General features: G+C 47.7%; 1 protein-coding gene across 4 annotated transcripts; it reads left to right on the top strand.

Moving 5' to 3' along the window:
- The first annotated feature begins 302 nt into the window (after positions 1-302).
- CHAMP1 (chromosome alignment maintaining phosphoprotein 1) lies at positions 303-15,052 on the top strand. Of its 4 annotated transcripts, XM_075563376.1 has the most exons (4): positions 303-456; positions 8,147-8,211; positions 10,430-10,618; positions 12,334-15,052. In XM_075563376.1, exon 4 carries the CDS (start codon positions 12,388-12,390, stop codon positions 14,815-14,817), a length of 2,430 nt encoding a protein of 809 aa, XP_075419491.1. In that variant the 5' UTR covers positions 303-456; positions 8,147-8,211; positions 10,430-10,618; positions 12,334-12,387; the 3' UTR covers positions 14,818-15,052. The 4 variants fall into 4 exon arrangements, with proteins under 4 accessions (XP_075419491.1, XP_075419489.1, XP_075419490.1 ...); XM_075563374.1 differs by lacking the exon at positions 10,430-10,618; XM_075563375.1 differs by lacking the exons at positions 303-456; positions 10,430-10,618 and adding an exon at positions 5,012-5,159.
- Positions 15,053-15,397: the final 345 nt, after the last annotated feature.

The following is a 15,397-nucleotide window of genomic DNA, read 5'->3' as shown; positions in this document are numbered from 1 at the left end:
CGCGCCCCCGCCTGCTCGGCCGCGCGCCGAGCGCCCCGCTCCCGCCGGTCCCGCAGCGAGAGGGGGTGCGGCGGCGGGGCGGGCGACCACGCAGGCACTTCCGGCCGCGAGGCGAGCGCCGCCCCCCTCCCCGGCTCGCTTTCGGAACCGCGGCGCCACGTGACCCGGCAGCCGATTGGTCGGCTGGCGACGGCGGTAAACTCGCTTCCCGGCGAGCCCGCGAGCCTCCGCCCCGCCCCCGGCCCCGCCCCGGCCCCCGCGGCCGCGCGCGCGCACGCTCGCTCGCGCCCCCGCAGCCTGGCGTCGCCATTCGGGTCGGCAGCCGCGCGCAGCAGGGCTCCCGCGGAGCAGCCTGGGCCGCCGCGAGCCCCCGGCCTGCGAGTCGCCGGCCCTCCCCGCTGTCCATCCCCCCTGCTCCCCCTCGCCCTGCGCGGACGCCGCCCGCCGGCGGGCCCGGTGAGAAACAGGAGCGGGGCCCCCGGCTGTGGAGGCGCGGGGCGGGGGAGGGGCAGCCCCGGGGGCGGGGGCCGCGCGGCCGGCGGGGGCTGGGGGCGTCGTTCCGGCCGGGCCCGCCCCATGGCCTGGGGTCCCGGCTGCCGGCGCCGCCCGAAGCGGGCTCGCTGGAGGAGCCAGGGGCGTTGATGGCAGGAGGCGCGGGCCGCTAGCGGCGCGGGAGCTGCTCGCTCCCCTTGGTCCGCTCCTGCTCGGGGAGCCGCGCCGGGGAGAAGGCGGGATGCTGGGTCCGAGCGCGGAGGGGACTTCTGGGCCGCAGGACCCGCGTCTCCGCTCCTCGGAGGGCAGCCCGGGAGCAGAGGGACCTGGCCCGTGGGGGCAAGGCCGAGCTTTGGGAATCCCAGTTTTGCAAAGATTGGGGGGAATGCCGAGGGCTGACAGGCGCATTGGAGATGGAAACAGTTGGGTTAAAGCCCCTTGGGAAGTTGGGACTTGGCCCCGGGAGAAAAGCATTCTTTCTGTTTTAGCTGGACATGCGATTTCCCCTGCTCCACTTTTATTTAAAATGAAGAACAATACTAGATACAGTCCCCGGTTTACGAGGCAGACTCCGCGAACCGCGCTTAGGAGCGTATCATTTTTACGGCGTACCGTTAGAAATGTCTGCTGCATAACGTTGCAGTGCGTAATACGCTGATATTATTCCCAGATGTACACGCTTACTCGCAGATGTCCCAAGATCAGACATGTGAAGAAACTGACGCTAAAAGTGGTAGTGAAAACTGTAGTATGGTAAGAGGAATAGAACCCAAATGGCTAATAGCTTTATCGAGGTTTACTGTAGAAAGGTATATGTTAAAATGTGTCTTCAAAAGTTGATCAGTGGTGAGAGACTCCCAGGAAGATATTGGATGGGAACTGAAAAAGAGGTGTAACCGTATGGCTTTGAAAACACCCGATGATGGGGCGACAAAGCACCTGTGATTGGAATTTCTGTTTCTGGGACCAGATGTTGGGTCTGTAGAGGAGAAAAGTTAGAATGGAATATATCTTTATTAATGTGGATAATTTAGAGTTCCATTTGTAGTTTCTTCTGTGAAGGGCTCTGAGATGGAGGAAGACAAACGCTAGCATCTGTAACGGGACGGAACCATGAATGTCTTAACTGTCTCCTAGAAACGGGTTTCTGAACTTGCTTCTGCAAAACTTGCTTCTGCAACATCCTTCTTGTGATGAGCTACAGTTGCCAAGACAGCATGGTGTGTTACAACAGGACGGAGAAGGAAACCTGTAGCTTTTTCTGATCTAAAGTGTAGTCTTCCATAAATGGCCTTGCGCTAGCATCTGTCTTCTCAATTATATGAAGCGCTTAGATTTAGGTCCTACATATCACTGACTTCCGGTTGTGGCAGCGGTTCTCAACCTGTGGGTTGCAGTGATCCCTGTGGGGGTCGAAGGACTTTCCCTGGGGTCGCCCGATTCGCAACAGTAGCAAAATTACAGTTATGAAGTAGCAAGGAAAATAAATTGTGGTTAAGGGGGTCACCACAACATGAGGAACTGTATTAAAGGATTGCGGCATTAGGAAAGTTGAGAACCACTGGGTTATGGGATGCTTACCTGACAGGCACCTTGTCACTATTCTTTTCCAACTTTTTTCACCAAAAACCATTTTATTGGGAGCTCATCCAGATATATCGTTCCATAGTTCAATCACATGAAGCAGTATTGTCCGATTTTCTACCACAATCAGTTTCAAAACATCCTCTTCCTTGTTGAACTTCTTAATATCACCTCCCTTGTAAAACACTTTAAAGGTTGAGCAGAGATCACATTTCCTACTGGCTTCTGGCTCTTTCTAGGTCGTGTGTACCTGTTCTGGTGTACTCTTTTCCTGTCAAGTAAGTATCTCTAGTTCACACTAAAAGGGCCCCTAGTGGCACAGTGGGCTAAGAGTCGGGCTGCCAACTCCAAGGGCAGTAGCTCAAAGTAACCAGCCACTCTGATGGACTTCCTGCTCCTGTAAAGACCCACAGCCTGAGAAACCCTCAGGGCCGTTCTACTCTGTCCTTAGGGTCACGATGAATTACAGACGATGGCAGTGAGAGTCCTCACAAACAATAAAGAGTACCTGCACATCAGCATTTGTAAGGGTCAGCAGACAGACCAGGAACTATTCGTAGGCTAGTTTGTTTTTTTTTTATTAATGTCTACAGGCAGGATAATCGCAAGGAGAAAACAAGACCGATGGTTACAGCGGGACATGAGAGAGGAGAAGGGGGAAGGAAAGGAGGGAGGATCCAGCAAACCCAGGGAAAAGGGAACAACAGAGATCTAAAATCGATGGCAAGGAAGGCATAAAATGCCTGTTGGGATTCATTCGATTGCAGTGTAGCCAAGAGGAAGTAGAGAGAGTTGAATGGAGGTCGAATATGACAGTGAGACAAGAGGAAAGTAAAAGGAAAAAGAGGAAAGAGCTAGGAGGCAAAAGACATTTATAAAGGCATAAACAGCCATGTACATATGTAAATATATCAATATATAATTATAGGGATATAGGTCTATGCACATATTTATAGGTTAAATATTAAAGTAGACAGACATTGGACCTCTACTCAAATCCTGCCTCAGTGCAAGAACACTGTTCTAATAACCTGGCATTCTGTGGTGCTCACCTTCCTTACATGATCGCTGAAGACAAAATAGGTACATAAGCTAATATGCCGAAGAAAGCTGATGATGCTTGGCTATTACAAGATAAAGCATCTGGGGTCTTGAAGTTAAACAATTGTCCATCTAGCAGGGAAGCAACAAAGCCCATATGGAAGAAGCATACCAACCCCTTGTGATCATAAGTTGTCCATGGGATCAGGTATAAGGCATCAGTGCTAATATAAAGTAGTATCTCATCTGTTTTCATTTGTATTTCCCTGATAGCTAATAATTGAGAGATTTCTTCATACCTGGTATCAGGCACCAGAAGACCCAAAACAAAACCATTTTGATGCAAACGAGGGGGTCAGAATGGAGACCTAAAGCCCCTCCATAGACAGTTGGACGCCCCTCACAGAAGAGTCACAAGGAAGGGACAGCTAGCCAGGGTGTAGTATAGCACCAGTGAAATACAATAGTCCTCTAGTTTTTTAATGCCCCGTCTGCTGCCCCTAGTGTCATGACCTCAGTTCTATTTTACAAACCTGGCTAGACCAAACATGTACACTGGTACAGATTACAGCTCTGGACACATAGAATCCAGGATAAACCCTTCAGGCCCAATCATGAATAGTGATACCATGAGGGTAGGGAGAAGTTGGGTTGGGGGAGAAAGGGGGCACCAATTGCAATGATGGACATATAACACCCCCCCACCCCTGAACTGAATACAGAAATGTGGGTGAAGGGAGACAGCAGACGGTTTAAAATAGGAAAATTAAAATAATTTATAAATTATCAAGAGCTCGTGAGGAGAAGGGGGGAAAGAAGAGCTGATACCCAGGGCTCAAGTAGAAAGAAAAGGTTTTGGAAATGATGGCAACACATGTACAAATGTGCTCAATACAACTTGATGTATGTATTGTTATACGAGCTGTAAGAGCCCACAATAAAATGATTTATTAAAATTAAGAGAAAATAAAAGGACCTGCATTCTGGTTGCTATCGCATATTCTTCGTTTGTTAGACTCTCAGAGTGTCTGTCCTACCCATGATCTAGCAGCATAACTGCCCTGTCTTTCTGCAGTTGGTCGTTCGGCTCTGATTGCATCATACTTACTACATCTTGCCCCAGGTTCGGTTTTCAGCTGCCACTAGCAAGGTATTGAATGTGTGAACTTGGCATTTCAGTAGGAGGTCCTTGAGGGCTCCAGCCCTGAAGCCCTGCGACTCCAAGGCTAGAGAGTAGCTTACATCTTTTAGAGAGTAGTGTGTAAGACTTTCAAGGAGCTTAAAAGTCTCTCAGCCATTTAAAATCCTGCCAGTCTGGGATCAAGGAGCCCTGGTGGCATAATGGTTATGAATTGGGCTGCTACTGGCAAGGTCAGCATTTTGAAACCAGCAGCCACTTCACAGGAGAAAGATGGTGGCTTTCCATCAGATGAGGTTTTCTACTTCTGTAAAGAGTTACAGTCCCGGAAACCCACACAGGCAGCTCTATCCTGCCCCATAGGACTACTGTGAGTCAGAATCCACTCGGTGGCAGTGCGTATCTGTGATCAGGTCCTCACTCTTCATGAGAGAATATATTTTCTGATTACCTACTATGTGCCAGGGAAGTGCTGGAGTGTGGTGTAGTGATTTACTTGGTAAGATTCTTCCACCCACCCGTAATCTTTGTAACTCCCAGCAAGCAACTTTTTCCTAATGGGCCTGGGTAAGAAAGTGGGGATAATGCTTAGGATTATATTATTTAGTGGTGAGTGATGTGAACACAGCCCGTTGTGATTGTAAAAGCATGGGTGGAACTGGGATGTGGGGATCAGTCTGTTTTGCCATCCTGTTGGGTATAAAATGAGCCATCATGGTAGGGGGAGGGGATCTCACTCCAAGAAAGAAGATCCAGGAGTGGAATGGTCCCTGAGATCCCTGTGCATTGAATCTCCTTCATTCAGGGACAGAAAGCAGTAGCACCAGAGAAGTGGCAGAGGGGTACCAGTAGCAGATCCAGAACCAGAGCATGAGACAGAGTGGTGGACTTCCTGGGCCCGAAAGTGAGTAAAGCTGAGGAAGATTTCCCACAGGGAGCTTGCTTGCGCAGTCAGGGGGCCTCCATGAACACGATTGGAGAGCTAGGTTTGCTGACCTGCAGAGCTAGAGCGCAGTGCCTTTGTGTTCAGGCGTTTGGTGAGTGGCATGCCCGAGCCAGGGCCGAGAGGCCTGCCTCTGGGCATGGTTGGGAAGGTGGTGTCCTGGCTGAAGAACTGTCTTGAGCCTTTTTCATCCTGAATTGCTTTCTGCTTCTGGGAGAAAGAGTTTTTCACAAATGATAGGTGAACTTCCCTAAGAAAGCCCGGGATCGTGAGTGTTGCCTGTGAGCTCTCGGTGGCCCTGCAATGAGGGTGCTATGGGAGGGACAGTTGGTGTTAGAATTAGTAAGGAAGGTTGACCTTTGTCCCAGCAGTCATCCTTGAGCTGATGTTAAGTTGGACTCTCTTCCCCCCACCTCTCCCTATGAAGTCAGAGATCTAGTGCATCCCTCACACCTTTTCTGACCGAGGGTTAAACCAAAAAGCAAACCCACTGCCATCAAGTTGATTCCAGCCCTAGTGACCCTGCATGAGGTTTCCGAGGCTGTCGACCTTCAGCAACAGGTAGCTTCATCTTTCTTCCGTGGAGCACGTGGTAGGCTTGAACCTCTGATTCTCCAGTTAGTGGTCCTAGGTTCTCTGAGTCATCTTTTATAGACGACTGACTACACGTAGGTCCTGCTGTCCAAGAGCACTGCCTAGTGTGCATGTGCTGTGGGCTCATTGCTGTAATGGATGTGTGTGTACAGAAAGAGAAAAAAAATGAACTCCTTGCCATTTGAGTCGGTTCCAACTCCGGCGACTCTATAGGACAGGATAGAACTGCGCCCGTAAGTTTCTGAGGTTGTAAATCTTTAGGGGAGCAGAGAGTCTCAGTGTTCTCCTTCCCAGCAGCTGGTGGGTTCAAACAGCTGATAGATCGTAACCCACCATTCCGCCAGGGCTTCTTGTGTATACAGAAAACTAAAAACAAATAAAACCACTGCCACTGTGTCAATACTGACTCATAGTGACCCTACAGGTCAGGGTAGAGCTGCCCTGTAGGTTTCCAATACTCTAACTCTTTATGGGAGCAAAACGGGTTGGGGAATTGAGGAAGATTGAGGAGAAAAACTTCCTGAAGAATGGGTAGGGTTTTGTCTAGAGGATAAGATGGGCAATATGAAGAAGTGATAACTTATGCAAAAGAAAGGAAGCTTGAACAGTCGAGGAATGAAATTAGGATGCAAAGCTGAGAGCTGGATATTGAGAGAGGGTGTCAGTTTATGGAGTGCTGTGTCTGCCATCTTTAAAATACTGGAAGTATTGGTGAGGCTTTGAAGAATTGTGAGCAGGCGAGAGTGACATTCGATTTTTGTGTTTGGAAATTGGTAGCAGGATGAGTGGATAGGAAGGAATGAGTGACGAGGGATAGAGAAAGGGGTGCAGGCACAGGTTAGTGTACTCCAGTGTATATGCACATGAGCCATTTCCTGGTTGGAGGTGTTTTTGGCCCATTGGATTCATGGCAGGTTTATCTCCTGTTCCAGTCAACAGACGAGGCTTTCTCTTTGCAAGTCATCCTGCATACTTTGTAGGTGGCTCAGTCCTACTATCTTGTGTCTACAGTCCTTACTCTGCTTTTGTCTAGTATTGTCCGAAACTCAAATCTCACTCGTCGAGCAGACTTGGACTCATAGCAACCGTACAGGACAGGGTAGAACTGTCCCTGTGGGTTTCCCAGACTAACTCTATACAAGAGTAGAAAGCTCCAACTTTCTCCCTCACAGTGGCTGCTTTTGAACTGTTCACCTTATGACTAGCAGCCCAACATCGTCCTGGAAACCCTGTTTTATTGTCGCTTCCTCTACTGCTTAGTCATTTGCTATGATAATTAACAAAACATCAAGTGGTCCTGTAGCTTGTGGCCACAGCAGCTGATTGTCCTGAGTGCTTGTCAGGAAGGAAAGATTTGGATCACTATGTCCCGAGGGTACGTACGCTGAAGTCGGATGTTGGGTTTGAGAAGGGTATGGTTCTGCACATGGGCATATTATTGCTTCCATCACTGCTTTGGAGTGGCATCTGACTCACAGCAACACTATAGTACAGAGTAGAACTGCCCCTGTAGGTTTCTGAGACTGTAACATTTTATGGGGAGTAGAAAGCCTCATTCTATCTCCCTCTGAACTGCTGGTGGGTTTGAACTGCTGATTTTGTGGCTAATGCCCAGTGTGGAGCCCACTATGCCACCAGGCGGCCTTATTGCTTACATGTTGCTCTTGTAATGTGCCATCTAGTCAGAACTTACCTGTAGCAAACCTGTGCCCCCCAGAACGAAACTGCACGGTCCTGCACCATCCTCACGATTGTTGCTGTGCCTGAGCCTATTGCGACAGCCATTGTGTCCGTCTCCGTTTCCATAAGGGGCTTCCTTTTTTCCACTGTCCCTCCACTTTACCAAATAGGATGCCCTCTAGGGGTTGGTATCTCCTGACAGTATGTCCGAAGAATGTAAGACGAAGTGTTGCCATCCTTGCCTCTAAGGAGCACTCGGGCTGTACTTTTTCCAAGACACACCTGTTGGTCCTTTTAGCGGCCCATGGTACTTTCAGTGTTCTTCACTACAAGACAAATGTGATTCTTCTTCAGTCTCCCTTATTCAGTGTCCAACTTCAACATGCAAGTGAGGCAGTGGAAAATACCACGACTTGGGGGGGGGGGGTTCTTAAAACGGTATTAGACAAGGTGTTGTGGATTGTATGTATGACAATTTCTCACAAACCTACCCTCTGTACTTGGTTTTGGTTCATTATGTGACCAAGCACGTTCGATTGGATAGCTCTCGTTAGAGGAGGCGTGAGTGATGAGAGAAGAAAGTTCTGTGTGGATAATCTATAGATTATTGTAGCGATGCGATCTTCATTATCCTTGTGTTATTTTTTTTCTTTTGTCCCCCCCCCCCCCCCCAGGCTCAGCATCGAGTCTTTCTCCATGTAGGTTGCCAGTTCGCCGAAGACGGCTTTTAATACACCTGGTAAGTCTTTATTGCTTCCCCATGCTTAAAGCACTTGCCCCGGGTTTGTAAAGTATTCTTCTACCAGCATGGCTTTGCATATATTCCTCATTTTTTAATGTTATAGGAGAACATTTATAATGAGAAATTCTTGGGAAAGTGCTTGACTTTTTTAGAGGAAGACCCTTTTCTATAAAGTCATACACACTGAAACTATCTGCATAATTGTATCTATACCATACCAGGTAATGTGTGAAAGCATAGTACGTACACCTATATGTGTGTGTTAGTCCAGGCAGACTAGAGAAACAAATTCATAGACACTTGTATACAAGAAAGAGCTTTATGTACAGGAGCAATTGAATATTGAGAAAACATTTCAACCCAGTCTAGATCAAGTCCATAAGTCTGATATTAGCCTATATGTCTGATACCAATCTATAAAGTCCTCTTCAGACTCACAAAACACGTCCAATGACTCCTAATGCAGGAAGATCATAGGCCAGTGGGTTGGAAGTCTTGTGGATCCAGTGGTGGTGTACATATTTCTGTGCTGGCAGGGGTCTCCACGTGGTTCCTCCAGCTCAGAGCACTGGCTATGTCAGGGTAGGTCCATCTGGCTTTTCAGGGATGTCTTACAGGGAATGAGCAGCAAGCGAGTGTCTCCCACCTCCAAGGAGGAATATCAGAATTCCCAGAATCCTCAGAAGGCCATGCCCACACAGAGGCCTCAGTGGCTAGGCTAGATTCCACCCCTACACTTTCAATCCTCAAATCGACACCAGATTATATAGCTCCCACAATGTGGTACCAGTTCAGCTCCTAGTACGGAGCACACTGTTTGTGAAGGTCTACAATAGGAAGGTTGGCAGTTTGAACACACCTCCCTGTGACTCAGAAGAAAGGCTTGGAAAACTTTGTCAGGATTATAGTCAAGAAAGCAAGAAAGCTCAGTGGGGCAGTTGACGTCATAATACCTTGGGGGTTTACTCAACAGCAACAGGATACGAGAGAATTGGGGGTTGGAGGATGGAATTCTGTAGTGTTCTTAACTAAATTTTCTTTCTTAAAGGTTGTTAAAATGGGACCGTGAAGGATGGTAATGAATGGTGCTGGGCAGGCATGGGAATTAGAAACTTGGATGAAAAGTGTTGGTGGTCGGAAGAAGCACGTGAGGGGCAGCTGGCTGGGTGAGGTAGGGAGTGACAGAGAAGCCTCACGCAATCAGGATTGAATCAAACCGAAAACATGGGGTTGAATGCTGGACGTAAGTGGCCAAAGATAAAGGGTGGGAGAATGGACAGACTTGACTGGTGGGAAATGAATAGGGGTAGCAGTTAAGGACAGGTGGATACTGACCAGCGGTTAAGGACAGGTGGGAGAGCCAAAGTGTTAGCCTTGGAGCAGCAGGGATAAGCCCAGGTATCACTTGGTGTCACTTGCTAGAAATGGACTAGCTTAGCTGTGTGACGTGTCGTTAGGGTAATGTCCCAGAGGGAGACATGCACTTGTTAAGAACTAGGAATGCAGAGGAGAGAGTGGTTAGAGCTTTGCACTAGAAAGGGCTCATAAGGCGTGAGTAACAATTAGAAAAGGAGGGCAGGGCTAAAGAGGGAATTGATATCCTCTCTTAAAATGTCCATTTATGAGTTGGTTTGGGGTTGGGTTCAGTCATTCCTGTGGAAATTGATTAAGATAAAAAGCCTTTATTTCTGCAGTTTGTAAAGTCCCTGTATTAGGTACTTAACTGAGTTCCTCGCTGATGTGTATTTTTGTTTTGATACCTAGTGTTGCTATAGCAGACACACAGGCAGTCCCGGGTTATGAGTGAGATCAGTTTCAGTTTCCACGTGTCTTTATGTCGGATTTGTAGGTAAGTCAGAACAAGCGCCTGACTTGATGCAGAGAGTTTTTGAGTTTGGGTGCAAGAGAAGGAGCCCTGGTGGTATAGTGGGTTACACATTGGACTGCTAACCACAGGCTGACAGCTCGAAACCACTCGCTGTTCTGAGGGAGGAAAATGAGACTTTGTACTCATGGACAGATGTGCATTCTTGGAAGCCCACAGAGGCAATTCTGGGTCCTGCAGGGTCACTGAGTCAGAATAGACTTGATAACAGTGGATTTGGTTTTTTATTGGTTTCATGCAAGAGAAGGAAGCCTGGTAGCATAGTGACTTAAAATGGGCCGCTAACCACACGGTGCACAGTAGACCCCCCCCCCCCACCCCACCTCCCAGCTGCTCCAAGGGCAAAGGATGAAGCTTTTCTGGTCCACGAAGACTGACCCAGGCTCAGAAACCCCGAGAGGCAGTTGTGAGTCTTTGGACATAATGGCAGTGAGAGGAGATGCGTGGAAGAGAAGGCATGGGGCCATCAGTGATTTAAAAGCTGACTGCTACAGTGAAAGTGACGGTGATAAAGAATGTGTAAGTAAGGGCTGGGTCTTGGTTTAAAGGGAGGGCCGATTTATTTAATATTTGACTACAAATTATCCCTGAATCTGACACTGGGAACCTGAGTACCGCCTCTATGGAAAATAAGAATGCCTACAAGAAATTTTCTAAAAACCAAACCTATTGCTGCTGATTATATTCCCGCCCCGTGACACTTTAGGACAGAGTAGAACTGCCCCACTGAGTTTGCCAGGCTCTAATTTTTTAGAAAGCTGACTGCCACATCATTTCCTGGGAGTCACTGGTGAGTTCAAACTGTGGATCTTTTGGTGAGCAGCCATGAACTTAGAGAACAAGAAAGCCCCACAGCAAATTTCTAAACACCAGTATATTATTAGGAGCTAACACTGTTTGAGGGGAAAAAAATGAGTGTTCTCATTGGCTGCCTTTCTCAACATTAGATTAAAAAAAATCAAGTGAGAAACTATAGCTACAGGTGATAATAAAACAATAGTTACTAATGATAGGACCTTTGAAAGTAAAAGTTAGCAAAATTGGAAATGCTGTTAGTTTTTTAATTGAGACCCTGTGGTCACATATGCTACTCTGTTCTTTGAGGGATTGTAAAATGGAGAGAGTACATTTGACACTGCCGTTACCACAGCACACAGCACATTGGATTCTCAGTACTGTCTGGTACTTCTCTTTCATTACAGCAGCTGTTCGATACATGGTGGGAAAGAGCGGTACCAGGTAGAACTAGTGGAATAATAGATCAAGAGAACAGAGCCCAGAACAGAAGCACACACATGTAAGTTAGTAAAGGCTAACTGAAACACGACCAACCAGAGAGACTACGCAATCAGCCTTGTTGAAACAGTGGGATTAACTGGGACGAGATGGCGGACTGGATTACTGTTTCACTCCTTGTACCAGATGGATTAAGGACATTCCTGCCTCGAGGAGTGTATAGTGCCCTGCCCTCTTGTGTGAATTCCTGTTCGCGTGGCATGCCCCTTCACATCCTCCAAGATCGCTGCTCAGATGTCATCTCTGACCCCCTTCTCCACACTGCTTTCCACATGCCTTGTCTCCTGACATTCCCAAGTGCGTCAAACAGCGCTGAGTATCACACATTTCATTTGTTAGACAAACAGACACCAGGTTTTATATTTGGGCAGATAAAACAAAAACATTCCATTATATGCTGGCATCAAATAGGCCAAACAGGTAGAAGGAAAAAAAACAAACCATGTTTTCATAGTTGGTTTAGTTTAACAACTGCTTTCTGAAAAGGATTTAAAGTGTAGACATCTTCGTGCTCAGCTGTAACATAGATTTCATTTTGATAATATCCTAAACTTTTTGTGTGCTCACAGCATGTTGAGAGGTTGAGAGAGAGTCACAGTAAGGCACATCCAGTTCGGGAACCAGGCTGCATGTGTGAACCTCAGCTCTATCATTCATAATTGTCTTACAACCTGGGATAAGTCACCTCTCTAAACCTTGGTTTCTTTGTATGTGGTGATGTCATAGTCTGAGATAATGTACATGTCCTGGCGGAATGCCTAGGCCTCAGTTAAAAAATTAATTCCATTTTTTCCTTTTTCACCTCCAAAATCTATGTAGTTGTATTATGTAATAAATGCAGGCGCCATTTTCTACTTCCCCAGTTAGAAAGTGTGTTGGTGTGGCTTTGTAGTCAAACTTGTATTCTCTGAAAATAATTTGTTTCTGCTTTGTTGCAGCAACATCGAAAGTTTGAAAGAATATAATCGTGTGTGTTGCCATACAAGGGAAAAATGGAAATATTCCAAGAACTTCGGAAGCCATCAGCCCGTTTGGAGTGTGACCACTGCAGTTTCAAGGGCACGGATTATGAAAATACACAGATCCACATCGGTACCATTCATCCAGAATTCTGTGATGACATGGATGCCGGTGGGTTAGGTAAAATGATATTTTACCAGAAGAGTGCAAAGCTGTTCCATTGCCACAAATGCTTCTTCACCAGCAAGATGTACTCTAACGTCTACTATCACATCACATCCACGCACGCGGCCCCGGAGAAGTGGAACGATAAACCAGAAAACCAACCCAACAGAGACATGGAGCCTGTAAAAAGCCCCCATCTTCCTGACCAACAGAAAACACCCTCTAATTCAGTAGAACTGAAAGCAACACCGGCCCTTTCTCTCGAAACTCAGAAACTTGGCCCCGAGTCACCGAAACCTACACACCTTCACCCCCTGGAGCCTCTGAAGCCTGGCCCTACTGTTGCTTCTGAGCTACAGTCGCCTTCTCTTACCTCTCCCGAGCCTCCAAAATCTGCCTCTGTTTCTTCTCCTCATCTTCCAAACCCAGAGCCGGTGGTTCCCGACTCTCAGAAACCTGCCCCTCTTCCTTCTCCTGAAGCACAGAAACATGCCACTCTGTCCGCTGAAGCGGTAAAGACTACGCTCATTAATACCAAACCCCAGAAGCACTCTCATTTCCCAGAAACACTTGGACCACCTTCTGCCTCACCTCCAGAGTCACCAGTTCTAGCTGCCTCCCCTGAACCCTGGGGGCCATCCCCAACCGTATCTCCAGAACCCCGGAAATCAGCCCGGACTGTCTCCCCTGAGCCCAGGAAGCCGTCCCCATCTGAGTCGCCTGAATCTTGGAAGTCGTTTCCTACTGTCTCTTCAGAGCCCAGGAGACCAGCCCCAGCAGTGTCACCGGGTTCTTGGAAGGCAGGGCCTCCTGGGTCTCCTCGACCTTGGAAATCTAGTCCTTCGGCATCATCGGGACCTTGGAAGCCAGCTAAACCTGCTCCCTCAGTGTCTCCTGGACCGTGGAAACCAATTCCTTCGATTTCACCTGGACCTTGGAAACCGACTCCTTCTGCGTCCCCATCTTCCTGGAAGTCATCCTCCGTATCACCTGGTTCTTGGAAGTCTCCCCCTGCATCTCCTGAAGCATGGAAATCTGGCCCACCAGAACTCCGAAAGACTCCCACCCTGTCTCCTGAGCACTGGAAAGCAGTTCCCCCAGCATCTTCTGAACTCCGTAAAACAGGGCCTCCCCTGTCCCCGGAGATTCGAAGCCCAGCAGGATCTCCAGAACTCAGGAAACCCTCTGGGTCCCCCGAACTTTGGAAGATCTCCCCTGAGCAAAGGAAAACTCCACCTGCCTCTCTTGATTTCCCCGAGTCCCAGAAAAGTTCCCACGGCGGTTCTCCTGATCTCTGGAAGTCTTCCTTTTTTATCGAGCCTCCGAAACTTCCTGTCTTTCCCGAAACCCGGAAAGCAGGTCCTTCTGGGCCGTCCGAATCCCCTAAAGCAGCCTCAGACATCTGGAAACCTGTCCTCTCTCTGGACCCTGAGCCGAGGAAACCTGCCCTGTTTCCTGAGCCCACCAAGGCAGCCCCAGCTGCTGCTCCTGAACCACGAAAGCGGGCGCTCTTCCCAGAGCCCAGGAAGCATGCCATTTTCCCCGAACTTCCGAAATCGGCTCTATTCTCGGAACCTCAGAAGCCAGTTGAACTTGGTGATGAGCTGCCGGTTGATGCCCTAGACGATCCTAAGTGTGGCATGTTGGGTCAGGAAGAACTCGTCGCCCCCAAGACACTTTTAGATGACACTTTGTTTCCTGCCTCCAAGAAGTTCAGGAAAGACAACCAAGAGCACTCCGATGCTGAGCTTAGTAGCAGCGAGTGTGGCAAGACGGATTTGGATGCGGTCGATATTAAGGGCCAAGAATCAAGCAGTGATCAAGAGCAGGTTGATGTAGAATCTCTTGATTTTGGCAAAGAGAACAAACTGGATATGGCTAGTCCCGAACAGTCCAAACACGTGCTCCAGTTTAATGAAGAAAAAGAGGCGTTTATTTCCGAAGAAGAGATTGCAAAATACATGAAACGGGGGAAAGGAAAGTATTACTGTAAAATCTGCTGCTGCCGTGCCATGAAAAAAGGTGCGGTCTTGCATCATTTGGTCAACAAGCATAATGTCCACAGCCCTTACAAATGCACAATTTGTGGCAAGGCCTTTCTGTTGGAATCGCTCCTCAAGAATCACGTTGCTGCCCACGGGCAAAGTTTACTTAAATGTCCCCGTTGTAATTTTGAATCGAATTTCCCAAGAGGCTTCAAGAAGCATCTAACTCACTGCCAAAGCCGGCATAATGAAGAAGCAAATAAAAAGCTCATGGAAGCTGTGGAGCCCCCCCTGGAGGAGCAGCCGATTTAATTTTCACACGGGACGTGCACGTGTGCTCCACAGAGGTGTTTGCTGAAACCGTTGTCTGAGATGTAGCTTTCTTCCGTAGCCTCGTCGGATCAGTTAGGTGTGGATGTATGTGGTCGTCCTGTGTGGAATCGTCCTGGTAGTGTTGCAGAGAACAGCATTTGATTGTTTTTTTTTTTATGGTCTTTATGTGGCTGTCTTGTAAAACAATAAATGGTATATTCCAGGTGGATAGAAATTTCTCATTTCTTTTCAGTATATGTGAATACTATGAAGAGGCAGGCATTCCATTTTAACTCATGAGCAAGTTTCACTCCATTGCAAACATCTAGTGCATCTGCTGGGGAAACTAATTTTGGACACTAGAAATAATTATTTGGCGTGTTTATGATTTTGGTTTGAAAAGTTAATGGAGAGAAACCTAACCTTTCCTTAAGTGCATTTTCAGATCCTAAAATGTTACTTAGATCAATTTCTATTTGATCATCTAAAATTAGCTCGTTTATAGATGTACATTAGCGCTCATGGCATGAAAAATTAGTCTCAGGACTGCTGATTTCTTGCTAAAGAGGGGGGAAATTGA

This window comes from Tenrec ecaudatus, chromosome 11, assembly GCF_050624435.1.
Source record: "Tenrec ecaudatus isolate mTenEca1 chromosome 11, mTenEca1.hap1, whole genome shotgun sequence".
Taxonomy (NCBI): domain Eukaryota; kingdom Metazoa; phylum Chordata; class Mammalia; order Afrosoricida; family Tenrecidae; genus Tenrec; species Tenrec ecaudatus.
Note: the sequence above shows the minus strand (reverse complement) of the source record. Positions and strands in the feature narration are given on the sequence as shown.

Bases quoted from the DNA above. Each gene is read 5' to 3' on its own strand.
- CHAMP1 (XM_075563374.1), top strand. From the start codon at position 12,388: ATGGAAATATTCCAAGAACTTCGGAAGCCATCAGCCCGTTTGGAGTGT.